This window comes from Hyperolius riggenbachi, chromosome 5 (genome assembly GCF_040937935.1).
Source record: "Hyperolius riggenbachi isolate aHypRig1 chromosome 5, aHypRig1.pri, whole genome shotgun sequence".
Taxonomy (NCBI): domain Eukaryota; kingdom Metazoa; phylum Chordata; class Amphibia; order Anura; family Hyperoliidae; genus Hyperolius; species Hyperolius riggenbachi.
Genome location: NC_090650.1, coordinates 149,169,498 through 149,192,973, shown reverse-complemented (window position 1 = coordinate 149,192,973; position 23,476 = coordinate 149,169,498). Strand labels below are relative to the sequence as shown.

The 23,476-nt window shown below is 44.1% G+C and overlaps 1 protein-coding gene across 1 annotated transcript in view; it reads right to left on the bottom strand.

Annotated features, from left to right (window-relative positions):
* Nucleotides 1-1,317: 1,317 nt before the first annotated feature.
* PSMA2 (proteasome 20S subunit alpha 2) overlaps nucleotides 1,318-23,476 on the bottom strand; it is a 36,225-nt gene continuing 14,066 nt past the window's right edge. Inside the window, exons 5-8 of the mRNA XM_068236367.1 lie at nucleotides 22,921-23,002; nucleotides 16,437-16,510; nucleotides 1,688-1,745; nucleotides 1,318-1,598 (exon numbers count right to left, since the gene is read on the bottom strand). Coding sequence (XP_068092468.1) covers nucleotides 1,482-1,598; nucleotides 1,688-1,745; nucleotides 16,437-16,510; nucleotides 22,921-23,002 — 331 coding nt within the window. The 3' untranslated portion in view covers nucleotides 1,318-1,481. The remainder of the gene's footprint in view (nucleotides 1,599-1,687; nucleotides 1,746-16,436; nucleotides 16,511-22,920; nucleotides 23,003-23,476) is intronic.

Here is a 23,476-nt window from a genome sequence, read left to right as displayed (position 1 = left end):
CCACTGTGTAGCCACTCCCACCAAGGCACCACGCATAGAGACTAAGAAGGGGGAGGAAAAGGGGACGAATGGGAAAGGGAGAGGAAAAAGTAAGTCTCCACGCGTGTGAGTCAAAGGAGGGGGTATGGCAACACAGCCAAGCTTAAGGTGAAACACCGCTGCAAATAAAGTTTTAATAAACATTACTACACCTTACTAAACTACATTTATATGGTTCAAAGACAACAACCGCGTCATAGATTAATCCGCAGAGCATATATCCATACTGTTAGATCACATAGGTAAATATAATTCAAAAGGCATGCACCAAAATCGTCAAGGGTGTCATGCCTATGGCGACCCTTTTAGGGGGTTGGAGACAGCAAGAGGGGGGCCCAACCGCCCTCCCGAAGAGCAATGCACAAAGGGATGGGATAGGGGGGAGGAAAAAAAAAAAAAAGGAAGGAGGAGGGAATGAAAAATAAATGTAATAAAGGAATACATCAAAGAATAAAAAATATATGTGTAAAGAATGAGAGACCTCATCATGTTATAGGAAAGGTGAATACTTCAGTTCATCATTTAGGCCAGGCGGGATGGTAGCTTTTAATTCATAAATCCAGCGGCACTCACGCTGCATCAACAATTTGTCTAGGTTGCCCCCCCTAGGGTTAGGATGTATACAGTCTATTGCACTGAAAAAGACTTTATGTGGATTTTCTTTGCATGCAACTATATGTCTTGCCACGGGTGAACGCAGATTATGACCCTCAATGTCCTGTGTATGTTCGGAGACCCTTCTCCGAAAATTTGGTGTAGTTTTTCCTATATAGAAGGCGTCAGTAAATGTTCCCACCTTTAGCAACTAACACACTAACCTCACCCAGCCAGTAACATCTTCACACTTCTGGTACTTTCACACTAAGCAGGTTGTGCATCCTAAAAAAAAAAACAGGAGTGCAACAGAGGGGGAAGTCACACTGTGCGTATTACATGCGATGTGATGCATACATTACATGGCTTTACCGCAACTGTCTTCTGATAAAACCACAGCATGCTGCGAGTCATTTCTATGGAATCTGCCTCACCGCACCGGATGCTCACATGTGATTGTCCATTGCAATACAATCCATTGTAATGTATGAAAGTACCCTTCAAATGTCTGCCAAGTTTTCTAATTACAGTTAGAGAGTCAATGCATATTGTGTTGCTAATGCCATGCAGCTTGGAAGTGGGACAATCCATACTGGTAGCAACTGCATCTGGCCTAATTTCAAGTGGCAATTAAGATTTCACAATGTCTTAACTAATAAAGAAAAAGACAAGGAAAATGATATGTATGTTTTGATATTGTTTATTGTGGCTAGAACCATGTAATTTTAAAAAGATCTGTCAGACAGGTAGAAATAAGAAAGTATGCAAAAAAATCTGCAAAGAAACTCTTGAAATCCTTTTGTGGCGGAAAAAAATTACACCAACGAGTCTTCCGTATTTGAAGCCTTTTATGCTATTGCAGCCAAGTAATCTTTGACTTCAGCAGGAGTAAGCCGCTTAAATCCAGCTTCATTGCAAACACCAACTTCAATGTTGTCTTCTGTCATTTGCCCCTCAAAACTTTCCTACACATCAGAGAAACAAGCTAATTAAATACCAGGCATAAATTAGCATATTGTAAATAATGAACAAGTAATCCCAATACTGTAATTACCTTCAGAGTTAAAATAGCTGTGTGTATAGCGTCTTCAAGTTCAAGATCCTCATTATACCTAGAAAACAAACCAGAGCCTTTAAAAATGCCTTTGCAAAAAGGTGAATAAATGCTGTTTAACATTTTACAAATATTGTATAATTGATTTTCCAGGCAGGAAAGAAACATTTTAGCTCACATTTAGCAAAGAAAAACCTCAAGCTGCTTTTTCATGCCCAACTAAACCCCAAATCCACCAAGGCGAATTCCATTAGCAATCAGGAGGATAAGTGAATACAAACATTGCTCCCTCACCCACTTTGCTTCAATACTGTACTCGCATCCATGGACTGCATCTCCTAGTATGCATTTTGAAATGCAAGAGACACCAGGAGCTTTAAAGGAAATGTCTAAACTCCCCCCAAAAAAAAAAAAAAAAAAAAAAATGCCACATGCTCTGGAGTGTACTGCGCAGGCGCACAACTACTGTGCCTGCGCAGTACACACTAGACCACATGTCAAACTCTGGTCTGCAGGCCAAATTTGGCCCGCAGCGCCCAAAAACTTGGCCAGCTCACTGTTTTTTTAACATTAACTGTGGCCCGCGGCGCTTTAAAACTTGGCCAGCCACCAATAGTGGCTGGATGGTGTAATGGTAAAGGGCTCTGCCTCTGACGCAGGAGACCAGGGTTCGAATCTTGGCTCAGCCTGTTCAGTAAGCCAGCACCTATTCAGTAGGGGACCTTGGGCAAGTCTCCCTTACACTGCTACTGCCTATAGAGCACGTCCTAGTGGCTGCAGCTCTGGCGCTTTGAGTCTGCCAGGAGAAAAGCGCGATATAAATGTTGTCTTGTCTTGATTTCATTGGCCCGCGCAATTTTTCCTGCACACACGCTAGTGGCTCCACTCCGTCCTGCCCGTCATCTTTAATTTACAGGTGACCAGCCCCTCTCCAATAGCCACCCTTGCTCCGCCCGCCTCATCCTTGTCTTAGGCCTAGTGCACACCGGAGCGTTTCTGCTGCGGTTTGCGATCTGCTTGCGGGTGCGGATACGCTTGGGTAATGTATTTCAATGGGCTGGTGCACACCAGAGCGGGAGGCGTTTTGCAGAAACGCATACTCCCGGGCTGCTGCAGATTTTGGATTGCGGATGCGTTTCTGCCTCAACGTTAAGTATAGGAAACCCGCAAACCGCTCTGAAAAACGGCACTTCAGAGCGGTTTGCCAGGCGTTTTTTGTTACAGTAGCTGTTCAGTAACAGCTTTACTGTAACAATACATGAAATATACTACACCAAAACCGCTACACAAAACTGCAAAATGCTAGCTGAAACGCTGCAGAAAAAGAAGAAAAAGCGTTTCAAAATCTGCTAGCATTTTGCGGATCTGCTAGCGGTTTTTGGTGTGCACCAGGCCTTAGTAGTGATAGATCGCTACACTATCACGCTCTTGCTCCACCCACTGAAGTCTCTTCCTTCCTATGCCCGACATGTTACGGCTGGCCACACAGTATGAGAAGCTCTGTCAGCTAAACTAGAAGAGCTGGTAAGAGCGGTGGGCATATATTGAGTAGTGCTGTGCTAGGGGCTGGGGATCTGTATGCTGGGGAATTTGTCGCACCACAGCCATAATGTACAGTGCAAATTGTGGGTGTTTGACACCCCTGCTCTAGACCATGTGGATCTGATGCGGAGCGGCCCTCGTGCCGTTGCAGAAGATTCCAACCTGGCGAGGTCTCCATCGCGAATGGAGGGGACCCCGGGCCACCGTCTGGAAGCGGATTTGCGGCAAATTGACATATTGGCTGCCAGGGGCTGGAGAAAGCCCCAGGTAACTAGATTTTTTTATTTTTTTTTAGGAGCTCAGACATTTCCTTAAAGGGAACCTAAACCGAGAAGGATATGGATTTTTCCTTTTAAAATACCAGTTGCCTGACTGTCCTGCTGATCATGTGTCTGTAATCCTTTCAGCCACAGCCCGTGAACAAGCATGCAGATCAGGTGCTCTGACTGAAGTCAGACTGGATTAGCTGCATGCTTGTTTCAGGTCTGTGATTCAACCACTACTGCAGCCAAAGAGGTCAGCAAGACAGCCAGGCAACTGGTATTGTTTGAAAGGAAACATCCATATCCCCTCTCAGTTTAGGTTCCCTTTAAAATCCTCCAGATGCTGCCTAAAAATTGAATTGAGCAATTTGTCCAAAAATCACGATTTCTTTCAAATCAAGACAAAGACAAGACAAATAACATTTATATCGTGCTTTTCTCCTGGCGGACTCAAAGCGCCAGAGCAGCAGCCACTAGGGCGCGCTCTATAGGCAGTAGCAGTGTTAGGGAGACTTGCCAAAGGTCTCCTACTGAATAGGTGCTGGCTTACTGAACAGGCAGAGCCGGGGTTCGAACCCTGGTCTCCTGCGTCAGAGGCAGAGCCCTTAACCATTACACCTTCCAGCCACCACCAATCAAGCTTTGTTCTCTCTCTATGCCTGTTTGTTCCACCTCTTTGCCTCTCTGTCCCCGTCTCTCTTTGTGCACCCTTTGTCTATGCCCTCTGTGTCTCTCTGTGCCCCCAAGCTGCAGCAGTGCTGGACATACCTTCCAGCACGAGTCCAGCGATGCCAGTCTATCCACTTTGCCTCCTGCAGACACTAATGCATGGCATACTTCCTGTATGTCACACGACATACAGGAAGTATGTCATGCACAAGAGCTGGCAGACGGCGAGAGAGGACTGACAGCGTTGGATTTGTGCAGAAGGTATGTCCAACACTGCCGATGCTGCGAGCCGCATGCATCGAGACTTGGCGGTTACTTCTTCAAACTTCCCACCAAGCGAAAATAACAATCGCTGCTATGATGCTTCCGAAACAGTGATGTTGGTGATCGCAATTTCGGTTTAAATTCGATTTATTGTTCAGGCCTACCGGTCGGGTGGAGAAGATGATAAATCTCATACAGGCCAGTGGAGCAGCACCTTGTAGGCAAGTAATGATACTCCCCCAATTGCACACACTTATGAACCTCCCTTACGGGGTGAAAGAAAAGAAAATATTTTCAATGTGATAATCTCAGTTTGCCCGTTCTTTTCTACACGCTCGCTTCCTAGTAAAGTTACGACTGCACGATCCAGGCCACATTTTATGCAAGTGCAATTGTGACATTTTTATAAATGAATTTATAAAAGTCAAGTATCTGTGCCTATGTTATTCAGGTAAAGAAGCCACCGTCTGCCATAGTTTAAAGAGAATCTGTATTGTTAAAATCGCAGAAAAGTAAACATACCAGTGCGTTAGGGGACATCTCCTATTACCCTCTGTCACAATTTCGCCGCTCCCCGCCACATTAAAAGTGGTTAAAAACAGTTTTAAAAAGTTTGTTTATAAACAAACAAAATGGCCACCAAAACAGGAAGTAGGTTGATGTACAGTATGTCCACACATAGAAAATACATCCATACACAAGCAGGCTGTATACAGCTTTCCTTTTGAATCTCAAGAGATCAATTTGTGTGTTTCTTTCCCCCCTGAGGGGGGAGTGCATAGCAGAACCACAACACTGAAGAACTTGGCAGCCTTCCAGACACAGGCTGACAAGTCTGACAGGGGAAAGATACATTGATTTATTACAGAGACTGTGATAGTACAAAGTGCTGCAGTACGCCAGAACACATTAGAATAGCTTTTGGAACTTGTAGGATGATAAAAAACAGGATGCAATTTTTGTTACGGAGTCTCTTTAAGTAAATTTAAAGAGGAACACTACTGCCAACTTATTACTTTAAAGCAGGGGTGCCCAATAGGTCGATCGCGATCTACCGGTAGATCGCGACCGCCTGATGAGTAGATCGCGGCCTCTTGGCCGCCTCCTGTCAAAATCTGAAGCCGCGGCTGTCAGATTTTGCTGCCACTCGCATCAGGGAGAAGAGGGGAGAGGCGCGGCTAAAGGGGAGGCGCGGCTAGAGGGTAGAGGAGCCAATGAGGAGCCAGGTCTCCTCCCCTCCAGGCTGCTTGTGAGCCATGCGTCTCTCTTCCCCTCCAGGCTGCCTGCGTGCACAGCGTCTTCTCCCCCCTGGCTGCATAACGTGAGGTAGTGTAACATAGTCCACTGCAGGCAGAATCCCGGGATTTGGCTGGCACCCCATCAGGAGGAAACAGCATAGCCCCCCCGAACTGCATTCTGCTCACTCTGTGCACATGTGTACTATTTCTGCAGACCAGGCTGTGCTGCTGACATGTGCGTCCCCTTTACCCTGCAGTAATCGGTGGTTCCTCTTCTTTCGGTAACTTCCCTGCTCAGTCAGCTGCTGTCTCTGCTGTCACTCTCCAGCCTGCGTCTGTCTCTTCTCATATGACGCTGGCCGGGAGTTCTATGCAGCTTGCTCGCTGTCCCCGCTGATCCTTCCTCTCACTGGGTACTTTATGGCTCATTACTCTTATCTTTCTTTTGTGTTGTCCTGAACTTCTGGGGGGGTCTTATCCTGCTCCTCTCTCTTTCTCACTCTCTGTTTTTTTTTTAAACATAAACCCTTTGTTTTCCCTTCCCTGGGACAAGCCTTCCCTCTTTCTCTCATTTATCTTTGATTCCCCTTACATTCATTGATACACTTTTTTGCTGAGCCTTCTGACCAATCCTTGTTCATTACCATAGTTCCCCTCTGTTTTGGAGGGACAGTCCCTCTTTGGGAGCCCTGTCCCTCTTTCCTCCTCATTTGTCCCACTTTCAGGACTTTGTCCCACTTTCTATGTAAATATATACATTTCTCCACTACTGTGAAGAGGAGAAGGCTTTTGTAATGTATTCACCAGGCTTGATATGGGGGGGGGGGGGGGGGGGGGGGGGGTCTAGAATACTGTGACTGTCTATGCATGCTGGGGGGGTGGTAGATCTCGTGGCCGCAGCGGTTTTAAAAGTAGCTCGCGAGCCAAAAAAGTGTGGGCACCCCTGCTTTAAAGGCTCTTGTAAAGTTATTTACATGCGTGTGTTTTATATGACGCTGGCTGATGACCCGGCGTTGCCCGGGTATGTATTTGGCTGGTGTTGGCTTCACCCACTTTTTCTAACCCTAACACACAAACACTCAATGACCAAGTTTGTGAGCTTTGGCATCAATAATTTGTATGTTCTCTAAGGCCTGGTGCACACCAAAACCCGCTAGCAGATCCGCAAAATGCTAGCAGATTTTGAAACGCTTTCTTATTTTTCTGTAGCGTTTCAGCTACCGTTTTTGTGTAGCGGTTTTGGTGTTGTAGATTTCATATATCGTTACAGTAAAGCTGTTACTGAACAGCTTCTGTAACAAAAACGCCGGCAAAACCACTCTGAACAGGCGTTTTTCAGAGCGGTTTGCGCTTTTCCTATACTTAACATTGAGGCAGAAACGCAGCCGAAATCCAAAAAATGCCTCACCCCGGGAGGATTCGTTTCTGCAAAACGCCTCCCACTCTGGTGTGCACCACCCCATTGAGATACATTGACCAAGCGGATCCACGCTTAAAAAGCCGCTCGGTGTGCACCAGCCCTCAGACGGTGTTCCCCAACCCTGTCCTCAAGGCCCACCAACAGTGCATGTTTTGTGGAATCCACAGAGGTAATTAGCTCTGCTGAGACACTGATTACCCCACCTGTGCACATTTGTGTTTTTCTGCAAAACATGTACTGTTGGTGCGCCTTGAGGACAGGGTTGGGGAACTCTGCTCTAAGAGATCAAATAATTCAGATTAACGGTTTGTGACTACGCCCCTTTCCAGTGTTTGGACCCCAGTCACCCAATGACCATCTATAGCAGGTTTGAGGTTAATCTGCTATTAACAGTGAAAAATGGCAGCAATTTAAATATTCCCCTTGTAAATCATCGGGTGAATTTTGATTGGCTAAAATAGGCTCCACCCACTTTCCTGAATATTAATCTCAGTCACCCAGTGACCATCTGGGCAAAGTTTGAGAACCCTGCCATTAACAGTGTAAGAAGGCCTGCAGTTTATATTTTCCTAGTGAAATTTGTTTTTTGGCTCCCACTTTTTGTAACCTGGACACACAGTCACTCAATGACCAAGTTTGTGAGCTTTCAGGTCCCTGGCATCAATAAAAACAAATCAGATTGGCTGTTTGTGGCTCCGCCCCCTTTCTGAATTTAACCACTTCACCACTGAGGGGTTTTACCCCCTGACCACCAGAGCAATTTTCACCTTTCAGCGCTCCTTCCATTCATTCATCTATAACTTTATTATTACTTATCCCAATGAAATGAACTATATCTTGTTTTTTTCGCCACCAATTAGGCTTTCTTTAGGTAGGACATTATGCCAAGAATTATTTTATTCTAAATGTGTTTTAATGGGGAAATAGGAAAAAATGTGGGAAAAAATTATTTTTCAGTTTTCGGCCATTATAGTTTTTAAATAAAGCATGCTACTGTAATTAAAACCCATGAAATGTATTAACCCATTTGTCCCGGTTATAAAACCATTTAAATTATGTCCCTATCACAATGTTTGGCGACAATATTTTATTTGGAAATAAAGGTGCATTTTTTTCAGTTTTGCATCCATCCCTAATTACAAGCCCGCAGTTTATAAAGTAACAGTGTTATACCCTCTTGACATAAATATTTAAAAAGTTCAGTCCCTAAGCTAACTATTTATGTTTTTTTTTTTATTGTATTTTTTTTTTTTTTTTTTAATTACAAAAAAAAAAATAAAAAAAAAAATTGGGGAGTGTGGGAGGTAATTAGTTAATTTATTGTGTAAATGTAATGTTTGAATATGTAAAATGCTTTTAGGGTGTAGTTTACTATTTGGCCACAAGATGGCCACAGAGTGTTTGTTTACATGCGACCTGTAAGCGTCCGGAAGGACGCTTACAGGAAGCAGTAGGAGGCTGGGAGACTCACAATGATCTCGCTGTTTCTGAAAGAAGCAGCAGAACATTGCGGGGGCTAGATCAACGAACGGGAATGGATTTTCCCGTTCATTGATCTCCGGGCGAGCGGGCGGCGGCGTGCACGAGCGGCGGGTGCGCGCGCACGAGTGGCGGGAGCGCGGACAGCGGCGGTAGCGCGGAAGGTACGGATTTCTCCGTCCCTGGTTTTTTAGGGGGGAAAAAAGGGGCGGAGAAATTCGTACCGCTGGGGGTAAAGTGGTTAAACCCCAGTGACCCAATGACCAACTGTACCAGGTTTGAGGCTTGTGCCATTAATAGTGCAAGAATGGCAGCAAATTTAATATTCCTCTTGAAAAACAACAAGTGAATTTTGATTGGCTTTTTATGCTCCACCCACTTTTCTAAATAATAATCAAAGTCACCCAGTAATAAACTATGCAAAGTTTGAGAACCCTGCCATTAACAGTGAAGAAGGGCTGCAGTTTATATTTTCCCAGGGAAATCTGTTTTTGACTCCACCCAGTTTTTGTAACGTTGACACAGTCACTCAGGGACCAAGTTTGTGAGCCTTTGAGTTCCTGGCATCAAAATTGTGTGAATGGAAGCAGTTTATCCAGCAAAGAAATCCGATTGGCTGTTTGTGGCTCCACTCCTTTAGTGAATTTGAGCCCCAGTCACTTAATGACTGACTGTAGCAGGTTTGAAGCCTCTGCCATTAACAGTGTAAGAATGGCAGAGGTTTCAATACTCCCATTGAAAATCAATAGATGAATTTTGATTGGCTGTTGTAGGCTCCATCTACTTTTCTGAATATTAATCTCAGTCACCCAGTGGCCAACTGTGTCAAATTTGAGAACCCTGCCATTAAGAGTGTAAGAATGGCTGCAGTTTATATTTTACTATGTAAAAAGTTAGTGTTTTTGGCTGTTTCTAACCTTGAGCTTTGGAGGTCCTTGGCATCAATAAGTTGAATTTTTCCATTGAAATTAAAAAATCCCCTCCTTTTCAGCATTTAAACCCCAGTCTCCCAGTGGCTGAATGTACTACAGTTAAGGTATCTGTCATTGAGTGTAAGAATGGCAGCAATGTTAATATTCCCCTTGAAAATCAATAGGTGAAATTTGACTGGCTGTTGTAAGCTCCACCCACTTTCCTGAATATTAATCCCAGTCACCCAGTAACCAACTGTGTCAAGTTTGAGAACCCTGCCAATAACAGAATGGCTGAAATCAATGTAACAAATCTGAATGGCTGTTTGTGGCTACATCCCCTTTAGTGAATTTGGACCCCAGTCACCCAATGACTGACTGTATCAGGTTTGAGGCCTATGTATTAACAGTGTAAGAATGGTAGCAATGTAAATATTCCCCTTGAAAAATCAATAGGTGAATTTTGATTGGCTGATGTAGGCTCCACCAATGCCAGTGACCCAGTGGCCACCTGTGTCAAGTTTGGGAACCCTGCCATTAACCGTGTAAGAATGGTTGCAGTTTATATTTTCCCATGTAAAAAAAAAAAAAAAAAAAAAAAAAAAAAAAAAGGGTAGTTGTTGGCGCCGCCCACTTTTTCAAATCTTGACATATAGTCACTCAATTACCAGGTTTATGAGCTTTGGGGTCCTTGGTATCAATTTGTATATTCCGATTGAAATTTATCAAATTTGATTGGCTGTTTGTGGTTCCACCCCCTTTCTGAATTGGAGCCTCAGTCACCAACTGTACCAGGTTTGAGGCATCTGCTATTAACAGTGTAAGAATGGCAACAATTTAAATATTCCCCTTTAAAATCAACAGGTGAATTGTGATTGGCTGTTGTAGGTAGGCTCCACCCATTTTCCTGAATATTAATCCCAGTCAACCAGTGACCAACTGTGCAAAGTTTGAGAACCCTGCCATTAACAATGTAAGCATGGCTGCAGTTTATATTGCATCAGTGAAATTTGTTTTTGGCTCCACCCACTTTTTATAACCTTGACACAGTCACTCAATGACCAAGTTTGTGAGCTTTCAGGTTCCTGGCATCAAAAATGTGTGAATGGAAGTAGTTTATCCAGCAAAGAAATCTGATTGGCTGTTTGTGGCCCCTGCCCCTTTAATTAATTTGAACCCCAGTCACCCAATGACCGACTGTAGCAAGTTTGAAGCCTCTGCCATTAACATTGTAAGAATGGCAGCAGTTTAAATATTCCCCTTGAAAACCAATGGGTGAATTTTTATTGGCTGTTGTAGGCTCCACCCACTTTCTTGAATCTTAATCCCAGTTACCCAGTGACTGACTGTGGCAAGTTTGAGAACCCTGCGATTAACAGTCTAAGAATGACTGCAGTTTACATTTTTCCATTAAAAATAAATGGCTAAAATTTGATTGGCTGTTTTATGCTCCGCCTACTGTTATATGGATTTTTAACCTTGGCCACCAAGTGACCAACTGTGCCAAGTGTGGGGACTCTGGCTTGATTACTGTGAGAATGGTAACCTTTTACATTTTTTTCCATTGACATGAATGGGTGAAATCTGATTAGCTGTTTGTAGCTCCGCCCAGGTGTGCAGGGGGGGAGCAAGACCCCCAGAACCTATCATCCCAGGTAGTAAGGGATCTGTATACCAAGTTTCGTTCAAATCGGTCAAGCCGTTTGAGTGATCGTGGCACATGCGTGCGTGTGTGTTTGTGTGATTTTGTATTGGACAACAATTATCTTATGTTTAAAGAGGATTTTTTTTTCTTCAACAGCGGGGCACTGCTATGGGATCCAATGTCGCTCCGTCCTTCGCAGGTGCGTTTATGCACGATTTTGAGACCAAATAAGTCTATCCTCATGTAGCGTTCGCCAGACATTGTTGCGTCTGGTGGCGCTACATAGACGATGTTTTTTGTGATATGGCGGGGCGACATTGGATCCCTCATGTCCTTTTACTCAGAACTTAATTTTCATCCTAATATTGGATTTGAAATGGTCCATGACAAAACTGAAATTCATTTCCTGGATACTACTATTCGAAGACAGGGGTGCTCTCTGTCTTCTAGTTTGTACCAGAAACCGACTGACCAGAATCAACTTCTCCGCTTCGAGAGCTATCACCCACCCGCTGTCTTTCGCTCTGTAGCCAGAAGCCAGCTGATGCGGGTGAATAGAATTGTCTCGGATGAGACACAGGCTGCACAGGCTAGACGGCGGATGTGTGAGAGGCTCTCGGAGTGGGTATATCCTGATCCTTTATTACAGGAGGAGTTGCGACGTGTCATGGAGCCCGACTCCTCTCCTAGTGATCAAAAATGTACCCAACCACGTCTTCCTTTTGTGTGCCAGTTTCATGGCTTTTCCCATAAGGTGCTTGCAAGTGTGAGGCGACATTGGCACATGCTTGCAGATGCCTATCTGGAAATACCAGAATTTTCTTTGCCTCCTATTCCTGCATATAGGAAGAATGAGACAGTGGGTGCACACTTGGTCCATGCAGATACAGGTCCTGTCCTTAAAAGCCTATCTACCTTTCTGGGTCCGACACGAGTGGGAAGTTTCCCTTGCTTATCTTGTAGTGAGTGTCGCCATGTTATAAAAGGCTCGACATTTGGCGATGGATTTAGTATCAGATTTCACTTAACCTGCCAGAGCTCCTATGTTGTGTATTTATTGCGATGCCCCTGTGGATTGAATTACATAGGGGAAACAACCCAAAGGTTGAGGAATTGCATCGCACAGCATAGGAGCTCTGTCAGGAATGTCAATTCTGACTTACCCGTGGCTTGTCATTGTAGGGAATTCGGTCACAGAGATGTTGATCTTAAATTTATGATTATTGATCATATCCCCAAACCAAGAAGGGGAGGGGATAGAATATTGATGCTAAAACGTGAGGTATTATGGATAGATAGGTTGGGTAGTCTGTATCCAGGAGGTCTGAATCGTGTGACTTTTCAGGTTTGGACTTTTCCTAGAAAAATCAATAAATATTCTTGGGTCTGGATAAGACATTATTGTACATAAAGTTTTCTGCGATCAGATAAGTGGATCATGTATTATGGACTGCCATATGTGTATTTGCAATTCATTGCTTCCTTTATTTTTGTTTACTTCCTGGTTGGGAGATCATGTGATGTGCATTAGCATTGACAAAGGCTGTGGACAGCCGAAACGTTTGCTGCTGTAAGCTGTACTGTTTGCTCAATAAACAGCTTGTGTGCTGCAATTCTCTGGACTTTTTGTTGTACTTCCACCAGGAGAGTGTTCATCCGTCGAGCTGCTGCCCACCTCTGGACAATATTACTATATATATATATATATATATATATATATATATATATATATATATATATATATATATATATATATATATATATATATATATATATATATATATATATATATATATGTTCACTTTGTTACCATTCCATTATACACGGTCTTTCAATCTCTTTATAGTAAGTATTCTTAATCTGACAATTCTACTCCATTTCGTAATGGGGATTTTCAGTTTGTTTAAAGAGACTCTGTAACATTAAAAAGATCCCCTGGGGGGTACTCCCCTCGGGTGGGGGAAGCCTCCGGATCCTAATGAGGCTTCCCACGCCGTCCTCTGTCCCACGGGGGTCTCTCCGCAGCCCTCCGAACAGCCGGCGACTGTGCCGACTGTTAGTTTAATATTTACCTTTGCTGGCTCCAGCGGGGGGCGCTGTGGAGGCTTTCCGTTCCGAACTACACGGAAATACCCGATCTCAGTCGGGTCCGCTCTACTGCGCAGGCGCCGGAAACTTGCGCCTGCGCAGTAGAGCAGACCCGACGGCGATCGGGTATTTCCGTGTAGTTCGGAGCCGACAGCCGTCAGAGCGCCTGCGCTGGAGCCAGGAAGGTAAATAATGACGTCACCGCTGCCCGGACTCCACGGAGGGCTGCAGCGAGACCCCTGACGGATGGAGGACGGCGTGGGAAGCCTCATTAGGATCCGGAGGCTTCCCCCACCCGAGGTGAGTACCCCCCAGGGGATCTTTTTATGTTACAGATCCTCTTTAAATAACCCTCTGTGGAAGAAAAAAAAAAAAAGCTGTACCGAATCATATAGCTCTGTATTCTTCCTGTGTTCTGTGCATAGTGCTGACATCACCAGCAACATAATTCCTATGCAAGCAGCAGAATTTATATGAAATATGCATTAACCACTTCCCGACCGCCGTATAGACAATTGGCGGCCGGGAAGTGGACCCCACAAGGACCGCCATATTGACAAATGGCGGCGGTCCTTTTACGGGCATGGGCGGCGCGATCGCGTCATTCGTGACGCGATCGTCCGCTGGGGAGTGGCTCTGCCCACCTCACGCTGTAACCCGCCGGCCGCTCGGTAGCGCAGGCGAATTACTAGCACCCGGATCGCCGCATACAAAGTGTATAATACACTTTGTAATGTTTACAAAGTGTATTATACAGGCTGCCTCCTGCCCTGGTGGTCCCAATGTCTGAGGGACCACCAGGGCAGGCTGCAGCCACCCTATGTCGCACCCAAGCACACTGATTCCCCCCCCCCCCCCTGCCCCAGATCACCCACAGCACCCCTCAGACCCCCCCTGCCCACCCCCTAGACCCCTGTTTGCACCCAATCACCCCCCTAATCACCCATCAATCACTCCCTCCCTCGCCATACTCCTAACGGTATACCTTGGGGTGTCTTCTTTCTAAAATGGGGTCACTTGTGGGGTTCCTATACTGCCCTGGCATTTTAGGGGCCCTGAACCGTGAGGAGTAGTCTAGAAAACAAATGCCTCAAAATGACCTGTGAATAGGACGTTGGGCCGCTTAGCGCACCTAGGCTGCAAAAAAAGTGTCATATGTGGTACCGCCGTACTCAGGAAAAGTAGTGTGTGTTTTGGGGTGTATTTTTACACATACCCATGCTGGGTGGGAGAAATGGACAATTGTGTGTAAAAAAACAAAACAAAAAACAATTGTCATTTACAGAGATATTTCTCCCACCCAGCATGGGTATGTGTAAAAATACACCCCAAAACACATTATACTACTTCTCCTGAGGACGGCAATACCACATGTGTGGCACTTTTTTGCAGCCTAACTGCGCTAAGGGGCCCAAAGTCCAATGAGCACCTTTAGGCTTTACAGGGGTGCTTACAATTTAGCACCCCCCAAAATGTCAGGACAGTAAACACACCCCACAAATGACCCCATTTTGGAAAGTAGACACTTCAAAGTATTCAGAGAGGGGCATGGTGAGTCCGTGGCAGATTTTATTTTTTTTTTGGTCACAAGTTAGAAGAAATTGAAACTTTTTTTTTTGTCACAGTGTCATTTTCCGCTTACTTGTGACAAAAAATAATATCTTCTATGAACTCACTATGCCTCTCAGTGAATACTTTGGGATGTCTTCTTTCCAAAATGGGGTCATTTGGGGGGTATTTATACTATCCTGGAATTCTAGCCCCTCATGAAACATGTCAGGTGCTCAGAAAAGTCTGAGATGCTGGAAAATAGGAAAATTCACTTTTTGCACCATAGTTTGTAAACGCTATAACTTTTACCCAAACCAATAAATATAGGCTGAATGTTTTTTTTTTTTTTTTTGTTTTTTTTTATCAAAAACATGTTTGTCCACATTTTTTGTGCTGCATGTATACAGAAATTTTACTTTATTTGAAAAATGTCAGCACAAAGTTAAAAAAATCATTTTTTTGACAAAAGTCATGTCTTTTTTGATGAATATAATAAAAAGTAAGAATCGCAGCAGCAATCAAATAGCACCGAAAGAAAGCTTTATTAGTGACAAGAAAAGGAGCCAAAATTCATTTAGGTGGTAGGTTGTATGAGCGAGCAATAAATCGTGAAAGCTGCAGTGGTCTGAATGGAAAAAAAGTGCCTGGTCCTTAAGGGGGGTAAAGCCCACGGTCCTCAAGTGGTTAAGTTGGTTTTAAAATCTAGTTAACCAAAAACTATTTCAGATATATGAAAATAGGTTACTAGCAGTCCCCATGTTCCCTGACAAATGCTAAAAAACTGAGGCATACATTGAAGCCAAGTATAACCGGAGATTAAATCAAGTCAAATGCTAGGCTGGTTTTAGGGCTGGTGCACACCGAGCGGCTTTTTGGGCGTTTTCAGATCCGCTTGCGGCTGCGGATCTGCTTGGTCAATGTATCTCAATGGGGTGGTGCACACTAGAGCGGCAGGCGTTTTGCAGAAACGAAAAATGCCTGGGTGAGGCATTTTTTGGATTTCGGATGCGTTTCTGCCTCAATGTTAGGTATAGGAAAAACGCAAACCGCTCTGAAAAACGCCTGTTCAGAGCGGTTTTGCAGGCGTTTTTGTTACAGAAGCTGTTCAGTAACAGCTTTACTGTAACAATATATGAAATCTACTATACTGAAAACCGCAGCAGCAATCCGCAAAACGCTAGCAAAACGCCTCATAAAAATAAAAAGCGTTTAAAAATCTGCTAGCGTTTTGCGGATCTGCTAGCGGGTTTTGGTGTGCACCAGCCCTTAGAGCCTGTTTCCACTACACGCTGATTGGATGCAGAATGGATGCAGAAAAGCTGTCTCCAATGAATGCCTATGGGCCTGTTTCCACTAAACGCAATTTTTCTGATGCAGATTTTCTCATAGGCATTCATTGGAGTCAGTTTTTCTGCATCCAATCTGCATGTAGTGGAAACAGGCCCTTACCCTAAGGGACCATTTACACTTAATCAGTTGGTACGCTTTAGTATGCGTTTTTTCCATAGCAGTGCATTGTAAAAAAAGATTTCAGTTAAAATGCGTTAAGTGTGAACTGTGCCATAGGAAAACATGGGCATTACTTTTAAAATTAGTTGACGTTTCAGTTATAACTGAGAGCAACTGATTACGTGTAAACAGGGCCTAAAACCCAAAACACACATTTTTAGAACATTTACCTTTTTTCTAGGAAAGTTTTCCCATTTACATAGTTCTTGCCCATTGCTGTAGCTTTCCATGCAAAATATGCTCCCTGAAAAAGTAAAAACAAAAGGCTATGAAAAAACAATACAATACTGTAATTTAGTGACACAAACCACAATATACAGTAAGGGCCATAAATATTTGGACAGAACTTTTTTTCTCTAATTTTGGTTCTGTACATATCCACAATGAATTTTCAATGAAACAACACAGATTCATTTGGAGTCCAGACTTTCAGCTTTAACCACTCTGCGACCGCCTCACGCCGATTGGCTGCCGAAGAGTGGCTTCCTTGCTCCTCAGTCAAGCCAAATCGGTGTCATCTCACAAGAGGCGATATTTGCAGGGAAAAAGTGCTCACTCGAGCGCACGTTCCCTGCACTGCACGCAGCAGGGGACAGAGATCAGCCTGCCAGCCCGCAATCAGAGCTAGCAAGATGTTAATTACAAATATTAAAAAAAAAAAAAAAACAAAGTGTACAGCACTGTGATCTAGCGCAGCCCAGTACAAACAACAGCCTTCCTTGTAACGCAACTGTCCCTTTGAGGGGCTCACAATCTGATCTCCATCATAGGCATATATGTATGTATGTATGTATGTATGTATGTATGTATGTATGTATGTATGTATGTATGTATGTATGTATGTATGTATGTATGGCCATTTTTTTTTTGGGGGGGGGGGGGGAAGAGAGATATGAAATACAATCACGTTTTAATTAAAAAAAAAAACAAAAAAAATGCCAATCACAGCAGCAATCAGACAACCAAAAGAGAGCCATTTGTGTGAAGAAAGGTACTCTTTAACCAAGGATTGTCGTTATTCCGGAGGGTAAGGGAGGAATGAGTTATTGCCTGCTTAAACTCCCGTAGGCATTCCTGCAGGCCTTCCAAATCTGCCATTGGGCAAGCTCTCTCTCCCCCTGGCTGCACCCCCAACCTCCTTGCACGCTGCTCAATGAGAGCAGCTTCTTCCAGCGTCGTGATCCTTAGGGGGTCACGAAAATTAAACTAAACTGCAGGGCACAGAAGCAGCGGAGAGCGGCATGGATGGCGGCTACCTGATCCTACCTGGTGATAAAACAAAAAAAGGTATACATGCCTGGGCTTCCCTTCCAGCCCTCTCCAGGCTTACTGCTCCCATGCCATCCTCCGCCTCCTCATTCTGCAATTGGGCCTGGAAAGTCCTCCGGTCCAGGGTCAACTGCGCATGCGTGACCTAGCCATGCGCTCTCGCCGCATTCATGTGGCCGGGAGCGTTCAAGATCCCGGCAACAGAAGCTGGGTCGCCACACGTGGCCAGACTGTACCTGCGCCAACTGGAGGACTTACCGGGTCCAGTTGTGGACGAATGAGGAGGATGACAGAGTGAGAGCAATCAACCTGGAGGGGGGCTAAAGGAAGCCCCAGGTATATATTATTTTTTATGTTATCCCATTCCAGGTACACCTTAAAGGACTCATGAGGTGACATGTGACATGATGAGATAGACATGTATGTACAGTGCCTAGTACACAAATAACTAGGCTATGTTCCTTTTTTTCTTTCTCTGCCTGAAAAAATTAAAAATCAGGTATGTAAGTGGCAGTTCCTGTCCGGGTTGGGACCGGGTCGGACTCTAGCGTAACCATCACTGATGAGGAATTGCAGCCATAAAACACTTTTGTGGCAGTAAATGGCTTCTAAGAGCAGGAAAGAGGTCAATAGTTCATATATTTTAGCCCAGGCATACTTCAATTAATGAGTCATTGAGAAAAGGCCATGAAACAGTAAAAGCTTAAAAAGTTGATTGAAACATAAAATAAAACTGCGGGATAACTTTAAAAGTCATTTTTAGAAAGAGAAGGATAGATACAATTGGTTATCTCAGGCTTTTTTTTTTTTTCGCCTCGAACGTCCTTTAAAGTGAACCTTAAAGAGGAACTGTAACATAAAAAGATCCCCTGGGGGGTACTCACCTCGGGTGGGGGAAGCCTCCGGATCCTAATTAGGCTTCCCACGCCGTCCTCCATCCGTCAGGGGTCTCGCTGCAGCCCTCCGTGGAGTCCGGGCAGCGGTGACGTCATTATTTACCTTCCTGGCTCCTGCGCAGGCGCTCTGACGGCTGTCGGCTCCGAACTACACGGAAATACCCGATCGCCGTCGGGTCCGCTCTACTGCGCAGGCGCAAGTTTCCTGCGCCTGCGCAGTAGAGCGGACCCGAATGAGATCGGGTATTTCCGTGTAGTTCGGAATGGAAAGCCGCCACAGCGCCCCCGCTGGAGCCAGCAAAGGTAAATATTGAAATGACAGTCGGCACAGTCGCCGGCTGTTCGGAGGGCTGCGGAGAGACCCCCGTGGGACAGAGGACGGCGTGGGAAGCCTCATTAGGATCCGGAGGCTTCCCCCACCCGAGGTGAGTACCCCCCAGGGGATCTTTTTATTGTTACAGAGTCTCTTTAAGCCAGAAAAAAAAAAAAATGAGTTTTACTCACCTGGGGCTTCTACCAGCCCCCTGCAGCAGTCCTGTGCCCTCGCAGCCACTCACTAATCCTCTGGTCCCCCGCTGCCAGCTAGTTTCGTTTTTGCCGACAGGCCCGTCAGGACTGGCCATGCGTAGCTTTTTCCGCATTCACGACTGTAATTAACGCTATTGCGGGCCACAACGCGTACAAAAATACGCGTTGTCGCATATCTATGCGTGCGTAATGCGGCAACGCGTATTTTGTACGCGTTGCGGCCCGCAATAGCGCCAATTACAGTCTGGAATGCAGAAAAAGCTACGCATGGCCAGTCCTGACGGGCCTGTCGGCAAAAACGAAACTAGCTGGCAGCGGGGGACCAGAGGATTAGTGAGTGGCTGCGAGGGCACAGGACTGCTGCAGGGGGCTGGTAGAAGCCCCAGGTGAGTAAAACTCATTTTTTCTTCCTGGCTTAAGTGTCCCTTTAAGGATGTTTTTTTTTTTTACCTGCATGGAGAGCTCCTTTGACTGCACGCTGTCTGTTCACAGCAAAATTTTCCACATGCAAGCACCACACCTTAAATCAACCCCAGGCCTTTTATCTGCTTAATGACACAACTACGGACTTGCCCACACCTGCCCATAAAATAGCCTTTGAATCAATTGTCCAATTACTATTGAGCCCCTGAAATGAGGGGATAGGGTTAACTATGCATTTTCAAGTGCACCACATAATACATTATTCCCAAAAACCACACCTGTCTGTTATGAGCCAATATCACACTACCTGTTGATGTTTTAATCCATTTTAAAAACAGTAAAAAAAAGGCAATTAAAAACTAGTAAGAAATCTTTATTCAGCTAACGTGTTACAGATTACCCAGCAAGTTCATGGTGAACTAGGACTCCTAACAGTGTTAAAGAGGCTACAAAGGACCAAAAAGCGTTCTTACCAAATCGTTACGCAAAACAAAAAGTTTGCCTTTAAAGGATACCCCAACTGAAATGTGACATGATGAGATAGACATGTGTATGTACAGTGCCTAGCACACAAATAGCTATGCTGTGTTCCTTTTTTTCCTTTCTCTGCCTGAAAGAGTTAAATATCAGGTAAGTAAGTGGCTGACTCAGACAGGAAGTGACTACAGTGTGACCCTCACTGATAAGAAATTCCCCTTTTTTATCTCTTTCTTGCTCTCAGAAGCCATTTTCTGCTAGAAAAGTGTTTTATAGTTGGAATTTCTTATCAGTGAGGGTCACACCGTAGTCACTTCCTGTCTGAGTCAGCCACATGCATACCTTCCATTTAACTCTTTCAGGCAGAAAAAGAAAAAAAGGAACACAGCATAGTTATTTGTGTGCTAGGCACTGTACATACACATGTCTATCTCATTAGGTCACATTTCAGTTGGGGTATCCTTTAAAACAGAAGGTATGTGCCATTATTCAGATTGGAGTGAGCATATGCAGTCTCCCACAATGCGTCATTGCTGAATATGAAAATCATCCCTTGTTGTCCCTGTAAGAAAACCACACCTCCAGAACCACTGGAATGCAATGATGTGTCAGCTTGTTAATTGTACAGAGCCACAATAATCCAACATACATAGACCGTCTCAGATTGGTTGATCCTCATCAGTGCATGACATGGATTAATGTGGCTCTATGGGGACCTTTGTAGTGCCTTACACACTTCTAGGAGTTCTAGTTCGCCATGAGCTTTCTGGGTAATCTGTAAGGGCCAGTGCACATTACAAATATTGTTACAGTAAAACCTGTTACTGAACAGCTTCTGTTACAAAAACGCCTGGAAAACCGCTTTGTTCTAGCGTTTTTCAGAGCGGTTTTCCACTTCCCTATACTTTAACAACGAGGCAGAAACGCCTCAGAAATGTAAAAAATGCTGCAGCCCGCCGAGTTTGCGTTCGTGGAAAAAATGACCTGCTCTGGTGTGCACCATCCCATTCACTTTCATTAGCCGAGCGATTTTCCCCCTGCAAGCGTTTTAAAAACGCTCCAGAACCGCTCTGGTGTGCACCAGCCCTAAGTCTGGGTGCATATATGGATCCAGGCAAGGGCTGTTGTACTAGCATAGCAGCAGCAGTCGCACGCATGGAGCACATTGCTGGATGCAAGTTCTGAAGCCCTTGGGGTAGCCCAAGGGCTTCAGAACTTGCATCCAGCAATGTGCTCCATGCGTGCGACTGCTGCTGCTATGCTAGTACAACAGCCCTTGCCTAGATCCATATATGCAACATCTTCCTAGATTGATTGAGGGGTCCTCCATGACCCTCAAACATTGGAATATTGATGTTATGTGACGTCTTCTGATTCGGAGTGCATATTAGCCTATTCACTAGATGCATTAATTGGTGGCGTTATCTACCTTCCAGTTTAAAACACTCGCTAGGGATGATGCAAATGCTACTGAAATAATGCAAATGATTATGCAAATCTATGCAGTTTGAAAATGGACCAATTTAAACCTGGGTTTAAATTGATTGGTCCATTCTCAAACTGTATATATTTACATAAAATGTGCATACATTTGATCATCCCTAGCACTCACCCTTGGCCTAGACTGTAGCTAGTGTGGGACCATACGAAATACTTTTTTTTTTTTTTCTACATTGCAAAAAGATTTAGTGGGAGAAGACTTCCTATAACTGAAAGAAGTCCAGCTAACTCCCCTAGGGAAAGAAGAGGCTACTGGGAAGTCTTTCCAATCATACATGTCTCATACACATCTTTTGGGAACACTGAACAATACAGACCATTTATACTAGTGCATAGTTTCTGTAATGTATAGAATCATAATCATACACAAAGATGGTGAGAAAAATTTCCATTGATTAAACTGGAGTACATAGACAGATCTGACAGGCAAAGTACATTTGGCCACAGATTCAGAGCCGGCTAAACAAATTGGGTGGAGTTCGTTCATATTTATGCTGGTTTGAATTTTGTACTTTTCATTTATGCCAAAAATGTAAAAATTACACGGATCTGCCAGGTCAACCATGTGTTTTTGTTTACAAAAGCTGTCTACTGTAACTAATTATGCAGGTATATTGAGAAAGCTGGAATGGAAGGAGAAGCAATAACAGAATTTACAGTGCATTACTGCATTTACATACATTTGAGATTTAGAACCTTACAGAGAGTTACTGAAATTTGGTATTGTATGTTGGTATTCGGCATAGATCGATCTATGCTGGCAACACATTACACGGTTTCTTAATACACTATGGAAAGCAAAAGTTTGCTTTCTTAAAACAAAGTATTTGCGATAATTCAGGTTGGCGTGAGCTCCAAGATATCTCCCAGTGCATCACTGCTGAAATAATACACTATGATTCCTAATCAGAACTGTATTGGAAATACTACTCAGACAAAAGCAGCTCTCAGCAACTTGAATGTTACTTTGCACTACTGGTTCCCCTGTTCGATTCCCAGCCTGGGAACTAACTGCACAGAGTTTGTATGTTGTGCCCATGTCTGCTTGGGTTTTCTACAGGAAATCCGGTATCCTCCCACATTTCAAAAACATACATTTTAATAGGCTTCCCACTAAAAGTTGGCCCTAGACTACAATGGACATATAGGACTATGGTAGATTGGGAGTCCCTCAAGACTTTAGTAGTCTCATAAGTAAGTTTTATTAGCACAGGTAATGCTTTGCATGGGTCTGAGCACTTCCTTAGGCCAATTACAGTGCCAAAGGGTTAAGCAGCCAAAGTAATGAGAGCCCCTCAGTGCTCTCAGCGAGAAACCGCATCCAAGTCGGGTTATACATCTCCAGCTGCTTCAAGTGGTCAGTTGCCCCTTATGCAACCCACCTTTATGAGTAACCTTTTGTCATAACACATTTTTCCTCTTTTTTTAATAAGATTACCGTACGCTATTTGGGTTCCCGTTGTCTCTGCTTTCTTTTTAAGGTGTTAAGGTATCCAATACTTTTACATACTAGCAACATGACATTTTTAAACATAATACATAACAAACTCATGGTACATACAGAAGGATCTGATTGGAATAAATATGGTCGGTCCTCATCCCAGCCTGCAATTAATAATGAGACTCCAAATGGACGTACACCACTGCAAATAGAAAAATTAGCAATTACTCAAAGTAAAAGAAATAAAAAGAAGTACAATATAATGTCACAAGTCAAAACATAGTTCTTTAATGTTTAAATTGTTGTGAAGCACACAAATTCATATTACCACACAGGTGTGACAAGTGGTGTCTTACCAATAAAACATAACCGAGTTCCCAGGTAATGATGTTTAGGATGGGCTGAGAAATAGAGAAATGTGTTCTGCTAGAGGAACCACACCTTTCCCAATTCAGTCACATCAAATAATTTGAACTGTGCCCAAAAAAGTGTGAACCTCGGCCCTTGAGGACTGGAGTTTGACATCCCCGATGTAGAATGAGGACCAACAGACTTTGAATACTATTTAAAAGATTGTGCAGGTAAGCTCTTATACTACGTGGAAGTAATAAAATTGGGCAATCATTGGCCAATCAAAACTGATTGTGCGAACCAGGATTAAAGCCTGGTACACACA